The following is a 16,738-nucleotide window of genomic DNA, read 5'->3' as shown; positions in this document are numbered from 1 at the left end:
TTGTACCATTCATTCTGTCAACTTCCAAAGAAAGAGAAGAGTAATTGATTGAAGAACAAAAAAGTTCATATCTATTTTTAGATTAAAAGAGAGAAGAAAAAACAAAAAATAAATTAAAAAATAAAAATCGACTTTTATGAGAGAAAAAACTAAAAAAAGAACAATTAAAAATATGAACACTCAAAACAATACTATGAACGATGACAAATGTCCTTCAGCACGTCGTATTATTGACCAATTAAAACAAAATCAAATTGACGAAATTAATTTGTATGATAATCATAAAAAAACATTATTATCAATTTGCGAATATCTTATTGATTCAGGAATTAATTCTGATCTTTTTGAACAATGTTTAACACAACAAGTATTCATGGAATCAGACATTCCACAGTCTCTTCATAATAAAAGATCATTGGCATTTGTTATTCAATTTCTTGAATGTGTAGAACCACCATGTTGTGAAGTAGAGAATTTACCAAAAGTTATAGCTAATGTAATTCAAATTTATTGTTCTGATAGTAATGCAGAAATATTAAAAACTGTTCCTTCATTGATAGGAATAGTTGGAATGATTTCTGTGTTTCATATGTTTGCGCGTTCTCAAATACAACCAAGTGAACTAAATCGAGAATTAAATATTTTACTTCCTGCAGCCTCTGAACAACCATATGTAGCCTCATCTAGAAAATATTGTTTAGCTGCTACAGAGGCATTATTAAAAGCACCACCAAAAGATGAAACAACTGATAGCTTTAAATATTTATCAACTATACCTGACGTACAATATATCCTTTCTCGGTACCCATTAGATAGGACAATAGATCATATTAAACAATTATTATATCAATATAAAGAAAGTAGTATACAATCAACATTAAGAGATGTTTTCTATGGATATCTTGATGGTAGAGTTGTTTCTAAACCATTTTCATGGCCTACAACTGATTTTATTTCAATTAAAGAAATACAAACGGCTATGAACCTTGACTCATCAACATTTCAATCAATTGTATTAGGAGAAGACCCAAAAGTAAAAGAGTTCTTAACTCAACAACAACCAGAAACTTTTGAGACATTACAAAATCAACAACTACCTGCTAGTACACAACCACTGGCCCAACAACAAAGGCAACTTATGCAAGTACAACCTAAAATCAAACAAGAAAAAGAAGAACGTAATATAAAAAAAAAGGCATTAAATTCTAAAAGCCAAGATGCAACAAAACCAAAAATGGAAGATGATGAACATAGTAAATTAAAGAAAAAGAAAAGAAGATTTAGTGAAGAAGAAACACAAAACTTAATCGAAGGAGTTCAACAATTTGGTATTGGACATTGGAAAAGCATCTTAAATGCTTATAAATTTGATGGTAGAAGTTGTGTTGATTTAAAAGATAAATGGAGAAATATTGAAAACTCAAGAAATAGGATAAATAAACAAAAAGTCCAACCACAAGTATCTCAACCCCATTCGAACGCATCTATGTTACCTCCTTTTAATTCTGATAATTTTTAATTGATTTTTTTAGATAAATTAAAAATGAATGAAAAAAAAATAAATTAAACTGTTTTGGTTTAAGACAAATCAGTATTAGACACAGGAGGTACTACTGCTTCTGACATTTGCCTTTCTTGAACGATTGGCTGAATAACCATCTGTCGAGAATGAAAAACTTGTTGAGTAACTTGGGCTGGAGTTGTTGTTTCTTGGAGTTGGTCAGTATTTGAATTAGAAGGCTGTAATTGAGTTGGTTTATTTTGTGAAAGATAAGCTTCATCATATCTTCTTTTTAATGTTCTTGCACTAAAACGTATTTTTTCTAATACTTGTGGACCAAGTTCAGTTGTACTATTAATGACTTCAGTAACTATTTTCCATACTGCATCACTTTTAGCAAAAGGAATACCATTTGAAGCCATAATTTTACTAATTTCAGAAGTAACTCGTTTTCCTTCTGAGGTTCTTTGTTTTTCAATTTCTTTTTTAGGTTTCATTTCCCATTTAGCCTTTCCTTCATTTTCTAATTTTTCAAGTCTTCTTTTAAGTTCAGGAGACATTTTGGTAGATTTACTTTTCTTTGTCTTATTATCCTTGTTAATAGGAGGTTGTCCTGTGATTGTTGTTTCAGTTTCTGGTAAATTCTTTTCAGCTTTTTCAGCTTGTTTTCTTTTTTCTTTTTCTAATTCTTCCTCTCTCATATCCATTAATTCGTCATTAATTTTTTTGCCATTAGTATATGCTTTAACAACATACGGCTTTAATTCATCTGTAATGTCTTGATGTTCCTCAATACAATGACAACATGCATAACCTCTAGACATTCTTTTGAAACAAATAATACACATATAATGGTCTCTATCAATCTTTTCAACTAGTCTATCCCCAAGCCAATCAACTGTTCTTCGTTTTCTTTCATCAACAGAATGTTTTTTTGGTTTTTCTTCCTCCATTCTAATATGTTGATTTTTAAGTTCTCTTTCTTTGCCCTCCTTTCGGCATTTTTTTTCTTTTTTTCTTTCTTTTTTTTCTTTTATTTTTTTCTTTTATTTTTGGTGAATTACTCTCATTTTTTGTTGTATTTTTTCTTTTCTGTTCTTTGTTTTGGTAATTTTTCTTTTTTAAGTTTTTTTATTTTCCATTTTATTTTTGTTATGGTGACATAAATAAATTCTTTGCCTCTCTCTATCTTTTCTTTATTTCTAGAATCTTTTATGAATTATATAAATAACTTAGACCAACCTTTTTTCATCTAAACTGAACTCAATTAAAATAAATCAGTTTTTATGTTTAATATGTTAAGCCAAATAGAGTAAGACGTCTTCATTTTTTTCATCCTTTTCTAAATATTCTCTTTCAATTAATTTATCTATTCTTTGTTTAATTTCTTCTACATCTGGTTTAAAATCAAGTTTTGGTGTTATAGTAGTTAATAATTCTGAAACAGTCATTTTCTTTTCTTTTTTCATAACTCTAACAACAACAGCATCAATTCTTGTTTCTCTATCTTTAACAATCTTTTCATCAACTTTTTCTTTTTCTTCTTTACTTTCTTTAGTTTGGAATGTATTAATTTTGATTTTAGGTTTATTGTTATGATAATTAGAATTTAACATAACAACATCTTCTTCTTTTATTTCTTCAGGTTTTTTTATTTTACCATCGGGTGATTGAATACAAATTAATTTCTCTTTTCCCATTAAACTTTTAATTTGTAACATTAAAATATCCTCTTCACCTTCAAATTTACTCTTAAGTTCTTTAATAGTTTTACCTTCACAATTCATTAAAATTTCAAATTGTAACACATTCATCGTAATTTCTATATCACCAAAACAATGTGCTTTTACAGAAACAATTCCTAATAATGGATTAAAATCAACTTTACGATTTGGGTGTTCTTTAATATACCATTTTCTCATTATTTCTTCTCCTTTTTCAATTTCTTTTGGTAATGAAATACATCTAATTGTAGGACATGCTGGCCATGATGTTCCATTAATAACAACCATTCCATATTGACCGTTCATACCATTATTATTCATTTCTTTATTTAAAGACTGATACCATCCTTTTCCTGTTTCAACATCTTTAACCATTTCTTCTAATTTAAATGTGTATGAATTGCCACATTCTTCTCTTAATTGTTCTAATACAATCTTTTCATCTTCAGCTTGGAATCCTTTATATAATAATCGTTTAGATAATAACAATTGATAATGTTGTTCAAATGTATCTTTTCCATTGAGAAATTTAAATATTTGTAATATTTTACTTGCCCATAGTTGGTTCATTCCTCCTTTTCTTAACATTCTATCAGCAAACTTCACTAATGCAATAGCAATATCATTATCAAATGATGAAATGAATTTTTCAAATGATATTTTAATAATGTTATTAATCATTGGGGCTTGTTTTTCTAATTGTGATAGATAATCATATAATGAAAATATTTTATTTATTTTTGCTTTTTCATCTTTTTCTGAACAAAACTCTTTACCTAAAGTTACAATAACACCAATTAATGCCTTCTGAATATCTTCATCTTTTTTTACTCGACTTCCTAATGAAATAAATAATAATATTGAAGAAGTTTTTTGTTGTGAAATAAATTGTTTTAGTTGAGTTAATTTAGTTGTTAGAATTAATGGAAGTGTTTCTGTCATTAATTCTTTTTCAGTGAAAGCAACAGTATCAACTTTCATTGTTGGGTAATAGGCTTGTGCAATATGTTCTTCTCTATCAAACATTGATTTAACAGTATTTAGATAATCTTCTAATGTTTCAGATATTTTATTTTGAGCTGCAGATGAGTAAAATTCACTTGTTGATTTTAATAATTTGTCTTTGAATTGATTTTGTAAATTGCAATCAAACATCATACTAACAAGAGAAGATACAATAGCATTATCTGAATTATTTGCTCTTAAAGTATTAATAAGAACAATTAACATATCAATAATGGTATTTGTATTATTTGACAATACAACCTCACGGAATAAACTAAATGCCTTTGAAATTAATGGGTCTTTATTACTAATACGGTCATAAGGAAGAAGTAAATTTCGTAAAAGAGCTAATTTTTTTGAAAATATAATGTATTGTTGATGAAGTTGAATCAAAGATGGCTCTATTACTAATCGTTGTTTGGTTAATGAAGCTAATGAAGTAAGGGTTGAATCTACAATACTTGTGATTTGTTCAATAATATTTCCTTCAGGAGAGTAGCATAAATTAGAAATATAATTATAAACTATATCATATGAGAGTGTTGGTTTTCTACCATTAATAATATCATCAAGACAAGTAGAAATAGCAGTGAGTTTTTCAGTTTTACGATTGGTTGTAGGAGTGGTTTTAGTATTAATGAAAAATTGAATTTGGTTATTCTTCTTCAATTGAAATAATGTTGTTGTCATTTATTCTTTCTATTTTACTTTTTTTTTAGTTAAACTTTCGTTTCTTTGATTTAATTATTTATTATAGTAAAATAAATTATAATGTTTATCACTTTTTATATTTTTGTTAATTATAAAAAAACACAAAATAGATTGAAGTATAACCATTATATCATTCATACACAAGGAATAAATTATCCCATTGTATAATAACCATTGAAAATATAAAGATTATTACTAACAGCTGTTGCAATAAGATTTTCTGTTGGGTGGAATCTTGTCAATGCCACTTTAGCTGAATAATCAATTGGCATTCCTGGAAGATGATCTCTTGGTGCGTATTTCATTAATAATTTTGTTGAAAGAGGCTCATTGCTTGGAATAGAATTACGAGGAATAGTTTGTGGTAATGGAGCAAGAACTTTAGGTTGGAATCTATGACTAAGTAATGGTAATGTTTGTTTATTCTTTAAGTCATGAACAATAAATTCTCTATCATAACTACCAGTAACACAATATTGGTTAGTACCATCTAATGAAAGATCAAATTTATCATATAAAACATCATTAGCTTCAAGTTCAGAAAATCTAGAAATAAGATGGTCATGAATTGGAACAATAGAAAGTGGTCCATCCGATTTACGTAAATCGAATTTTCTAATTGACAGATAATCTCTAACTACTAAAGTATTACCATCTTTTGTCATTTTAATGGACGAAATAGAAGGGAATGATTCTTGTCGTTGTGGATTAGCGGAATAATCATCTGAATTAACAAAGACTATTTTATTATTATAACTTTTCTATAAATTTTATTACTACAATATTAAAACAAACATTTGACTGCAGATGAACAAGTTTTTGTTGCTCTAATATCACATAAACGTACTGTTCCAGTAGAAGATCCATACATGAATATATGATCACTAAGTTCTTTTGATTCTACACAAGTGATTAATTCTTTTGATTCATCAACGTTCCATTCAATTAAGTTATAACAAGAGTCACAATAATCAAAATTCCACAAATTGACTTTTAAGAAATCTGCTGATAAAAAGGTTTCCATATCACCCATTGGACATAATGAGTGTATTGGATATCCATGGTAATTACCATATGTTTGTTTTAATTCAGGGAACATTGTTTGTTGATCAGGGACATATTCAGGAATTTCAGATCCATGTTTATAGTGTGTAGTGTACATAGTTCTTGATGCAGTTTTCCATAATTTGATTGTTTTATCTATTTAACATTATTATTATGTAAGAAATGATAAAAAAAAATAAAACAAACCATTTGTTGTTAATAATAATGTTAAGTCATCAGTTGGTTGATGAACAAATTTAACAACATTAATTTTTTCTTCAATTTCTAAACTTTTAAGACAATCAAACTCTTTTTCATGTGATGCAAATTCTGTCCAGAATTTAAAATCAACTTTACCTAATTCGTCGTTCTATTAATTATAAGTAATTAGAATTTAATAAATCATTTGGTTATACATAACAAACTTTTGACTTCTTAAACAATACAACTCGTCCTCCATAATCACCTGCTGCTAAATAATCTCCATTAGGTGAAAATTCAATTGTAGAAACAGTGTCTTGATCACTGATATCATCTTGAATCGAACGGTCACCTCCAAAAACTTGTGTTAATCTCCAATCAATGGAATACATTAAAGACTTTAGTTTTTCTTAGATCCTTTAACTTAATTTTTTATTTTTAAGTTTTTCACATGGAAAAAAAAAAGAAATAATATTAATTCAAAATCAGTTAAAAAATGATATTAATAACATTATTTTAAAACCTAAAAAAAAATAAACTTATGTTAAAATAACAAAGTTCAAATAAAATCTCAAATTTTTATTGATTTATTCTTTTTGGATGTACAGAAAAAGTGGAGATCCAAATTCCTTTATAAAAGACAGACAAAGTGAAAGACAATTAATTCGGTTATCTCGAAGAGGAAATTTTATGGCAAAAAAAAGGATTATTGAAATTGATGATGAACAATTAAAAAGTTATGAAGAAATATACTCTTTGTTAAATTCTAAAAGACTTATTGATCAGTATCATGGAACTCAAGCACTAAGGAGGGCAAGTGAAAAAGAAGTTGAAAATGGGTTTTTATCAGAAGAATTTTTGATGGCAGGTTTATTGAGTCAACCTATTATGAAACTTAATAAACTACCAGGACTAATTCAAAATGAATTATTAATAACAATGATAAATATTTCATCATTACAGAATGGTTCTGAATACCTTATTGCAAATGGTTGTTTAGACTCATTAATTAAATGTTCAAAGTCACAATCAGAATCAAGAAATAAAGCATTATGGTGTTTAACAAACTTATTATGTCATAAAAAATTAAGTTATAATGAACAAGGAAGAAAAACTGTAAACCAAATGATTCAAACAACTCTTAAATTACCAGAAATAAATGAATTAGTATTATGGACATTGAAATGTTGTGGATTATATTATCAAAGATTAGAAGGTGGAGATGAATTATTCCAAATTTCTATTAATGAAATAAGAAATAAATTAGAAAAAACACTTGATGATGCAATTATGAACAATGATAGTATTATTTGTGAAGTATTATCACTTTATGAATTATGTCCAAATTTTCTAACTGAAATAACATTACAAAATATATTAAGAAGTTTTGAATTAAAAGACATTTGTATTAAAGAAAATGTATTACATATTGTAGAAATTATGTCATTATATACTAATGGAATGGTTTTTGTATTATATGAACAAATTATACAAAACTGGTTATGTGCAAAGATTAGTATGAATGAAAATCAAACAATAACACTATCAATGATTCTTCTTATATATAAATCTATTGATATTCATGAATCATTATTCAATCAAATTAATAAAACTTTCTTAAATGTTTGTACTTCAATGTTATTTTGTTCATTTATTTCAGTAGAGAATCAAAATGATGTTGGACTATTTCTGATAATGTGTTGTAGATATCATAATCTCTTTCAAATAATCTTTTCTTCAAATAATTTCTTATCATTAATAGAGTGTATGGCATCTTTATCACAGACACTATTAGATAAGGTTATAGAACTCTTATTTTGGATTCTTCATCAACCAAATATTTGTAAAAGTATTAGTTCATTATTTATTGATCAAATAATTGATATCTCAAAAAAGTATATATTAACAGAGCATACTAAACAACAATTATATTTTCTTCAAACGATAAGATAGATCTAATTTATATGTTCATTAAATAGAACTATAAGATTTTGTAATAATTTAAAAAAAAAAAGAAAAAACAAAAAGATGTGAATTTTTTTGTGAACTATTAAGAAAGAAAAAGAAGTAAAAAATAATTAAAGAAAAACTATAAAGTCAACGAAAAAGTAAAAAAGAAAATGGAAGTGAACCCTGAGGGTTGTTTTATTATATTTAAAGATGATATGTAGAACTTTTAAAACATAATGCAACAACCAGACGGTATTCCAACATTTAAACTTGTTATTGTAGGAGATGGAGGAACAGGAAAAACTACATTTGTTAAAAGACATCTTTCAGGAGAATTTGAGAAGAAATATATTCCAACCATTGGTGTAGATGTTCACCCAATGCTTTTCAATACAAATTGTGGACCAATTAGATTTGAGGTTTGGGATACTGCTGGACAAGAAAAATTTGGAGGATTAAAAGATGGATATTATGTTCAAGCACATTGTGCAATTATTATGTTTGATGTTACATCAAGAGATACTTATAAAAATGTTGCAACATGGTATAAAGATCTTGTTCGTGTATGTGAAAATATTCCAATTGTTCTTGTTGGTAATAAATGTGATGTAAAAGATAGAAAAGTTAAGCAAAGACAAATTACATTCCACAGAAAGAAGAATTTACAATATTATGATGTTTCAGCTAAATCAAATTATAACTTTGAAAGACCATTTTTGTGGATTGCTAGAAAACTTACTGGAAATCCAAATCTTGTTTTTGTTGCTGATCCAAGAATGTTGAAACCAGCTGAAATTGATCCAAGAACCATTCAACAAGAGTCTATTGATATTAATGATCCAAGTATTCCAATGAATTCATTTAATGATGATGTATTTGGAAATGGACCTATCTAAATTGATTACTGTTATGATTGTTATTTCTCTTTTATTTTCATTTTAATAATAATTATAATATTTTTATTATTATTATTTATTTTTTTTTAATTGTAAAAAAGAATAATTAAAAAGTTTGAAAATAAATATGAAACATTATTAAGTTTAATTATTCTCAATATGATGATATTTTTTGTAGAAATAACTTGTTGGTGCCCACTCAATAAATGGATGTTTCAAAAGTTGGGTTGCAGACCACCTCTTTTCTGGATTATAAATAAAACATTGTTCTACAAAGTCTACAAATATATTATCCCAATACTTAATTCTTCTTAAACCCATAGCTCCATTAGTAACAGTTCTAAATAATAATTTAACAATACCATCTTCTCGATATGGACTTTTACCTTCAGCTAATTCTTGAGCAACACATCCTACACTCCAAATATCTGCTTTTTCATCATAAACTTTTTGTAATACAACTTCTGGTGCCATATATTGCTTTGAACCAGAACGAGTATGAGGATTTAATGACTTACGTACAACTAGTCCAAAATCAATTAACTTCACTCCTCCATCATCCATCATTAATATGTTTGCAGGTTTAATATCTCTATGAATAAACCCTTGAGAATGAATATATTCAAGTGCCATTAATAAACATTGAATAACATATGAAACATCACATAATGTAAATACATGACTTTTATCTTTAACTACTTGTTTAATACTTCCACAATTACAATATGGCATTGTAATATAAACCCTATTGTCAAATAAATAACATTTATCAATTTGTATTAAAAACTCATGTTTCCATAATGCCATTCGTGCAATTTCTTGTCCTAATTTTGAATACCTTTCTTTCACTGTATGTTTTAATATTTTTAGTGCAAGAACAGTACCATCAGATTTTCTTTGTGCTCTAAAAACTTCACCAAATCCACCTTTACCAATTGACTCAAGTCTTCTTACTTCTACGAAAGGATTAGTTTGAGAAACATATTGCATTAAATCATCTTCTTTAAATTCTGGAGTTGTTTCATCTTTTTCTTTTTTTATTAATTTTTCAGTCACTAATATTTTTTGTTGTTTTGTTGCATATTTCTTTTTTCCAATGTATTTTAAAACCTCACAAAGTTCATCAAAATGTTCAAGACATTCTTCTGGATATAACCCATCTTCTTCTACTAATTGTTGTGCATAACTTAATAATTCTGATAATCTACCAGCTTGTGTGTCTGTAATAATTTTAGGAGGTGGAACAATTCTATGTCTACAATTTGCTAATAATGAAATTGATTCATTTAAATCATCTAAAGAAAGTGAAAGAAATACTTTTCTTAAAGTAGAAGTTATATGTAAAGAATTTCTACGAGAAATAGTAACAGTAGAATCCATTGGAATAACAATACAAGGAATTTTTGATTTTTTATAAGAAATTGTTATAATTCCATTATAAATAGTAAATTCTAAAGGATCAGTTTTTCCTCTGAAAGTACAATTAAAAGTTTTAATTTTTTCTTGCCAGTCTAAAGCTAAAAAATCTTTTCTGAATAAAGTCCGAATATTTCTTGTGATAGTTCTAAATATTGTCAATAACGCATTATGATCACTTATATTATTTGTTCGAATAAATAAATTTCTTGTTGTATAAAATTCAATTTTAATCATTTTTATGTCTTGACTATCAACAACTGATGCACAATCAAAAGAAGAAAAGAAAAATTCTTCTGATGTTGGTCCGTCTGGTGTATAGAAAGAAGATTCTGGATAGACAGTAACTGTTCTATCTCCAAAACTAAATAATAAAATAGATGGAACCATTTCATTTATATGTCCCCCAACACAGGCATAATACACAATTTCATTAATAAATTCTGAAGGTACTTCGCGGTGATTAGGAAGAGACATTAACTAAAACAATAACCAGTTAAATTAACAATTCTTTTTTAATTCTTTCTTAACTCCTTTTCATTATATTAAAAACTAAATATAATAATTAATTTTATTATTATTATTTTATTTTTTATTTGAAAATTTAGTTCTGAAACAAAAAAGGGTTATTTCCATTTATCTTCTTTATAAAACAATCGATTGAAAAATATTATTTTATTTGTTTACTTGTTTATTTTAATGAGAAAACAAACCGACTATATAGACTTGAATTTGTATAAAGTTATTTAGTCTTCTTCATCATATAATGGTTGGTCATCATCCATTTCATTATAAAATATTGACCATTCATTTTTTACTGGAGATAATGAAGGTAAAAAAGCGCATAACATTGATATTAAATAAACAACCATACTTCCATTTTCAAAGTATGTAGCAAAAGTTGTTTCTTCAGAAATAATACCTGAAAAGAATAATAAGAAAATTAGTACTAATAAAAATAAAGCAGTACATGCAGCAAAATAATTTAATTGTTTTTGAATAATAGGAATAGTTACTTTATTATATGTCATAGCAAGATGGTATAATGCCCATGAATAAAGGAAGAAATATAATAACCCTTCAATAACATCAAAAAATATTGAGGTACTATGAAGAGTATTTTTTGGAATTAATACATTTTGAACTGAACATACAGCATGAAGAGTTGTATTTGTTAATCTACAAACAACAAAAACAGATAATAGTAATACTCGAGTTATCCAAACTACTTTTTTTGATGAAGTTCCATTTTGCTAATTAAATGAATTTAATATTTTATTAATTTTATAATTCTTATATTAAATAAATAAACAAACTTTCATAAATGAATCAAGCATAAAGAATAAATAACAAATAAATACAACATTAAATACTGAATATGATGCTTTACTTAATGCAAAAACTCCAATCCATTGAATTGAATAAGCAACAGCATTCCATGGAAATGTATGACCAACAACAGCAAATACTAATAATCCATTCATTAATTGTAATCCATTAAATCTTCCTTTCTTCTGTAAATATCTTAGTTCTATAATAACATAGACAATAAAAATAATTACAGATATACTAAATACAATTAATGAATATAATATATTAATTTGTGTATATCTATCTGTTGAAGTAAATACATTAAGATTCCCTAAAACTTTAATACCATCTTGTGGTTCATTATCAATTAATTTTAATGAAATTATACCTTTTCCTTTTCTATATACTTTTTGTTCAATAATTTCTACTCTACCACAAATAATATCTTTTCTATATGTACATGTAAAGTTAAATATTTTAGTTTCATTAATTTTATCATCTTTATCAATAAAATTTACTTCAATAGCTTGTGACTTTTTTTCATATAGTGTCATATTATAATTATTATTAATATTTATCTTTTGTTGATACATTACCTTTAATTCTAATTCATTCTTATTTAATAGAGGTAATGTAAATTGAAACCCATCTCCTTCTACTGATTTAAAACCACTTTGTGTTTTTAAAGAATATTCTGAAGGTCCAAATATTCCTAATATTATTGTAAATAAAAAGAATAAAATTAAGAATATAGTCATAACGATATAATGTATTTTTCTAAAATGTGCTAATTGAATTTCACTCTCCATGAACTTAACTTATTAGTTCAAATTATGAAATAATTTTTAAGTTTCAAATTATTACAAATAAACAACTTTTTAAATAATTAATCTATTCTTTTTCTTTTTTATTTAATTTAAAAAAATTTAAATTTAAACTAAATTAAAAATGACAAGACACAGATCCAATCAAGATATATTTAAAAACACATCACTTCTTTGAATATCTCTCTTTTCTCCTCTTCTCTAACATACAGAATTCTTTCAATCTACCTACTAAGTTTCTTTGATCAGCTAATGACCATTCATCTACAGTATAATTGGTCCATTCTCCAATTCCATCCCGTTTCATTAATTCTCTAAACATGTCTTTACAGAAGTCATGTAACATAACTTCCATAGCACTTGGTCTTTTTGATGGATCAAATTGAAGAATACTTTCTAATAATTCATATGCGTTATCAGGTGAGTCAGTATACATTAACACTTCATTCATCCCCTTTCCATTAACACGAGGAATTTTAGTATAAGGAGAATTTGGGTTCATAGCCAAGACCTGTTCGACTGAAGGAGAACCAATAATGGAGAAAATTTTCACTAATTGATCTGAAGTTGTCATTCCTCGAAAAAGTATTTGACCAGTTAATAACTCTGCAATAATACATCCAACACTCCATATATCAATTGAAGTAGTATAATCAACACACCCAAATATTAGTTCTGGTGCTCTATAATATCTTGTACAGATATATGCCGTATTTGGTTGGTTTGCTTCAAGGACTTTAGCTGCTCCAAAGTCACATATTTTTAATTCTAAATTTTGTCGATTAACTAAGATATTTTGTGGTTTTAGGTCTCGATGACATATTCCTTTTGAATGTATATAACTTAGTCCTCTACATAGTTGATACGTGAATAACCGTGCATGTCTTAATGGAATTGGTAACTGCTCCGCTGCATAATCATGTAACATTTGGTGAAGACTTTCAGGATAACATTCAGTGACTAAATTCAAACATGGTTCTTTATACTGCAAAAAGTTAGCATTTAATTTTTTATATTAAATAAAGAATTCTCATTCACTTAGTTATTAGAAAGTCATAATAATAAAAATATTACTTACTTCTTTCTCTTTTAACAATAAAATACTTTCATAATAATAATCTAAGAAAAACAAACATTAGGCAATACTGTATAGAAATGATCTACTAATTCTATTACATTAGGGTGTTTTAACTCTTTCATAATACCTAATTCCCTATTCTACAACTATTAATATCTTTTATTCACTCATTTCATATTTTACTACCTCAACACAATGATAATTTATAAAAACAAACTTTTTGTCTTGGATCTTCTAATATCCGTTTAATAGCAAATATATGTTGTTCCTCATCTATAACACCAACAACAATTCCAAATGTTCCTCGACCAACTATCTTTAAGACACGATACCTTTTTATTTCTGATTCCAATATAATACCTTCTTGCTCTCCAAAAATGGAAAGTAGGCTTGTTTTATTTTCTTTTTTAACAACCTTCTTCTCCATCACATACAACCCAACCTTTCAATGAAATTTTTGGATTAACTCTGATTTATTCACCTCTTTTAATTATTTTCTTTAACTTTTTTAACTATTCTTTTTCTTATTATTTTTATCTTTTTAAGTTCTTAAACCTTTCTTTATTTGTCTCTTTTCTTTCTGAAAAATCTTCTTTTTCTGTTTATAAAACATTTTTCTTTATTTTTCAATTTTTTAATTATTTAGTTCAATTCATTTCATTTTTTCATTCATTTCATTCTTTAATTCTTCTTATTCTTTTCTTATTTATCTTACCTTGTATAATAAGTTCTAAGTAAACTTTTCTTTGAAACACTTTTACTTAAAATTTTATTAATAGAAAATAGAATAGTCTTTAAATTACTCAAATGTCCAATTTTATCATAAAAGAAATAAATTTTGAGGGGTAAATGTGACTAAATTAGAAAATTATAATACCATAATTTTTAACTAATCACTTTTCTTTCAAAAAGTTGTTATAAGTTTCACATATTTTATAAATTACATTCGACATTATATTGTGTTTTTAAACAATTTATATAACTTCTTCATTCTTTAAGTACTTATTTTTTTGTTATATTTCTGACAATAAAAAGTTTTAAGTTCTGAGTTGTTTGATATAATAAATAACTATAAAGCATTGTTTATGAAGATAGTAAACAAAATATTCAATTTAGTTAAAATATTTTTTTGGCAATTTTCAAATGATAAATTATCTTATTTAATTTCTTCAATAAAAAAAGAAATATTTATTACTTTAAATATTGTCAAACAGAAACAAATAAGAAAAAGAATGTATTTTTTATTTATCTTTTTATAAAAAGAAAGTATAAAAGATATGTCATTCAGTTTTGAAATACTGGATAATATTCTAAATGGTAACTTGATTAATTGTCTTATTTAAGAATAAAAACAAAATTGAATTTTATTACTTATTTTTTTTATAACACTAAGTCTTAAAATTATTAACTAAATTCATTCCTTCTTTTAAAAAACTATTATAAGAATTAAGTTATGTTTTTAAAAAGGTATATAAACATATTGCCTATTTAAGATAATTAATTTTATTACTATAATAAATTAATTTAAGAATTGTTTGTATTTCAAGTTTTCATATAAGTTGTTGTTCAAAAAGGATTAATATGAAAAATAAAATAATATGCATAATTTGAAGATTCAAGTAGATTAAATTAAAGAGAAAATGAATGAAATAAATAAAAATTCAGTGATTTAATAATCAACAAAAATATAAATTCTTTGAAAAATAAAAATAATAATAAATAGTAATTTTATAATTAAAAAAATAATAACTAATCAAAAGGGAAAAAAGAAACCCTTGAACTAAAAAGTCTTGCACACACATCGATGGTTTGTTTAAGTAACATAAGTTTAATTAAAGTTAAAAAGAATTAAATAATAATCGTTAATTAGGCTCGTAGAACAAAGAAGGTAGGAATTGTCGGAAAATATGGAACAAGATATGGTGCTTCTCTTCGTAAAGTCATCAAGAAAATAGAAATTGCCCAACACTCTAAATATATTTGCCCATTCTGCTGTAAGGAAGCTGTAAGAAGAACTGCTTGTGGAATTTGGGAGTGCAAAGGTTGTGGAAAACAAATTGCTGGTGGAGCTTACACACTCTCTACCATTTCTGGTGCTACTGTTAGGTCCACCGTTAGAAGACTAAGAGATGCTAAGAATTCACAATAATTCAATTGTCTTCGAGTGTGAAATTATTTTTTGTTTTATTGATAAAAGAATTATTTTGTTATTTCATTATTATTTAGAAGGTTATTTAATTTGTAACTTTGTTTCAATTATTTTTAAAAATCAATAAAAAAACATACTTAGTTATAAAGTTTCTACATAATTTTAATTTATATTACATTTTATTTATATAAAAAATGTGGGAAATTAGAAGAACTATAAAAGAATTAAAAATAGATAAACAAGATTTGTCGAAAATGCACCATATAAAAAAAAAGAAAAAATAAATAAAAAAATATGAAAAATCAGCTGAACTAAAAAAAAAAGAAACTATAATTGTATTATTTTAGTAATGAAGGCTATATTCATTTTTGCACTTATTGTATGCATTAACGCATATCCATATTTTGGAGTTTCTGCTGTTGAAAAGGAAATTGCTGAGCAAAAAGTTTCAATGATTGATGCCCGTATTGAAAATTTAGAAGATATTAGAAGAAGACTTTTAGATGCTCTTGATGCTACTTATGAAGATATGTTTAACTCTGGATGTACAAAAGCAAAAGCTCAATTAAAAAAAGTAGTCCAGGAGTTAAGAAAAAAAATTGTTCGTGTTGATTCAAAAATCAGTTCAACAAAAAGTTTATTAACTAAAGTCCTTTCTGGTTTGAATCCAAGAGCAAGAAATTCTGTTATTAGACATTGCAAAGTTGAAAGACGTTTCGCTAAAAGACTTTTGTAAACACCTTGTCTAACTTGGTTAATTTTCTTCTTTTTTTCATCTTCTTTACATTCTTCTTTTTTGTTTTTATTCATTATTATATCTTCTTTCTTCTTTGATTTTTTGTTGTAGGAAATTTTATGTTTTTGTCTGATTTTAATATTTTTCTATTATCAATAAATTTAACAAAAAAGCAATTAATTAAGTATTAAT

At 25.8% G+C, this 16,738-nt stretch overlaps 11 protein-coding genes across 11 annotated transcripts; 5 read left to right on the top strand and 6 right to left on the bottom strand.

Annotated features, from left to right (window-relative positions):
- Positions 1-136: 136 nt before the first annotated feature.
- Positions 137-1,519, top strand: ENU1_095160 (Myb family DNA-binding domain containing protein; the record flags this gene model as incomplete). Its single annotated transcript, XM_008859140.1, has 1 exon — positions 137-1,519. One exon carries the CDS (start codon positions 137-139, stop codon positions 1,517-1,519), a length of 1,383 nt encoding a protein of 460 aa, XP_008857362.1.
- Positions 1,520-1,578: 59 nt separating this feature from the next.
- Positions 1,579-2,454, bottom strand: ENU1_095150 (hypothetical protein; the record flags this gene model as incomplete). Its single annotated transcript, XM_008859139.1, has 1 exon — positions 1,579-2,454. The coding sequence occupies one exon, from the start codon at positions 2,452-2,454 to the stop codon at positions 1,579-1,581; it is 876 nt and encodes a 291-aa protein (XP_008857361.1).
- Positions 2,455-2,799: 345 nt separating this feature from the next.
- ENU1_095140 (cullin family protein) lies at positions 2,800-4,920 on the bottom strand (the record flags this gene model as incomplete). The annotated part of the gene is made up of 1 exon (XM_008859138.1): positions 2,800-4,920. One exon carries the CDS (start codon positions 4,918-4,920, stop codon positions 2,800-2,802), a length of 2,121 nt encoding a protein of 706 aa, XP_008857360.1.
- Positions 4,921-5,093: 173 nt separating this feature from the next.
- On the bottom strand, positions 5,094-6,578 carry ENU1_095130 (protein phosphatase regulatory subunit, putative; the record flags this gene model as incomplete). The annotated part of the gene is made up of 4 exons (XM_008859137.1): positions 5,094-5,702; positions 5,789-6,141; positions 6,193-6,355; positions 6,432-6,578. The coding sequence occupies 4 exons, from the start codon at positions 6,576-6,578 to the stop codon at positions 5,094-5,096; spliced, it is 1,272 nt and encodes a 423-aa protein (XP_008857359.1).
- A 208-nt stretch (positions 6,579-6,786) lies between these two features.
- ENU1_095120 (hypothetical protein) lies at positions 6,787-8,139 on the top strand (the record flags this gene model as incomplete). Its single annotated transcript, XM_008859136.1, has 1 exon — positions 6,787-8,139. One exon carries the CDS (start codon positions 6,787-6,789, stop codon positions 8,137-8,139), a length of 1,353 nt encoding a protein of 450 aa, XP_008857358.1.
- Positions 8,140-8,372: 233 nt separating this feature from the next.
- Positions 8,373-9,032, top strand: ENU1_095110 (Ran family GTPase; the record flags this gene model as incomplete). The annotated part of the gene is made up of 1 exon (XM_008859135.1): positions 8,373-9,032. One exon carries the CDS (start codon positions 8,373-8,375, stop codon positions 9,030-9,032), a length of 660 nt encoding a protein of 219 aa, XP_008857357.1.
- Positions 9,033-9,176: 144 nt separating this feature from the next.
- Positions 9,177-10,925, bottom strand: ENU1_095100 (serine/threonine-protein kinase, putative; the record flags this gene model as incomplete). The annotated part of the gene is made up of 1 exon (XM_008859134.1): positions 9,177-10,925. The coding sequence occupies one exon, from the start codon at positions 10,923-10,925 to the stop codon at positions 9,177-9,179; it is 1,749 nt and encodes a 582-aa protein (XP_008857356.1).
- A 269-nt stretch (positions 10,926-11,194) lies between these two features.
- On the bottom strand, positions 11,195-12,568 carry ENU1_095090 (hypothetical protein; the record flags this gene model as incomplete). Its single annotated transcript, XM_008859133.1, has 2 exons — positions 11,195-11,701; positions 11,765-12,568. The coding sequence occupies 2 exons, from the start codon at positions 12,566-12,568 to the stop codon at positions 11,195-11,197; spliced, it is 1,311 nt and encodes a 436-aa protein (XP_008857355.1).
- Positions 12,569-12,749: 181 nt separating this feature from the next.
- ENU1_095080 (protein kinase, putative) lies at positions 12,750-14,088 on the bottom strand (the record flags this gene model as incomplete). The annotated part of the gene is made up of 3 exons (XM_008859132.1): positions 12,750-13,568; positions 13,718-13,801; positions 13,879-14,088. The coding sequence occupies 3 exons, from the start codon at positions 14,086-14,088 to the stop codon at positions 12,750-12,752; spliced, it is 1,113 nt and encodes a 370-aa protein (XP_008857354.1).
- A 1,333-nt stretch (positions 14,089-15,421) lies between these two features.
- ENU1_095070 (ribosomal protein L37a protein) lies at positions 15,422-15,810 on the top strand (the record flags this gene model as incomplete). Its single annotated transcript, XM_008859131.1, has 2 exons — positions 15,422-15,468; positions 15,532-15,810. Exons 1-2 carry the CDS (start codon positions 15,466-15,468, stop codon positions 15,808-15,810), a joined length of 282 nt encoding a protein of 93 aa, XP_008857353.1. The 5' UTR covers positions 15,422-15,465.
- Positions 15,811-16,159: 349 nt separating this feature from the next.
- ENU1_095060 (hypothetical protein) lies at positions 16,160-16,546 on the top strand (the record flags this gene model as incomplete). Its single annotated transcript, XM_008859130.1, has 1 exon — positions 16,160-16,546. The coding sequence occupies one exon, from the start codon at positions 16,160-16,162 to the stop codon at positions 16,544-16,546; it is 387 nt and encodes a 128-aa protein (XP_008857352.1).
- Positions 16,547-16,738: the final 192 nt, after the last annotated feature.

The sequence above is a fragment of the Entamoeba nuttalli genome, assembly GCF_000257125.1.
Source record: "Entamoeba nuttalli P19 unplaced genomic scaffold asmbl_4136, whole genome shotgun sequence".
Classification (NCBI taxonomy): Eukaryota; Evosea; order Mastigamoebida; family Endamoebidae; genus Entamoeba; species Entamoeba nuttalli.
Note: the sequence above shows the minus strand (reverse complement) of the source record. Positions and strands in the feature narration are given on the sequence as shown.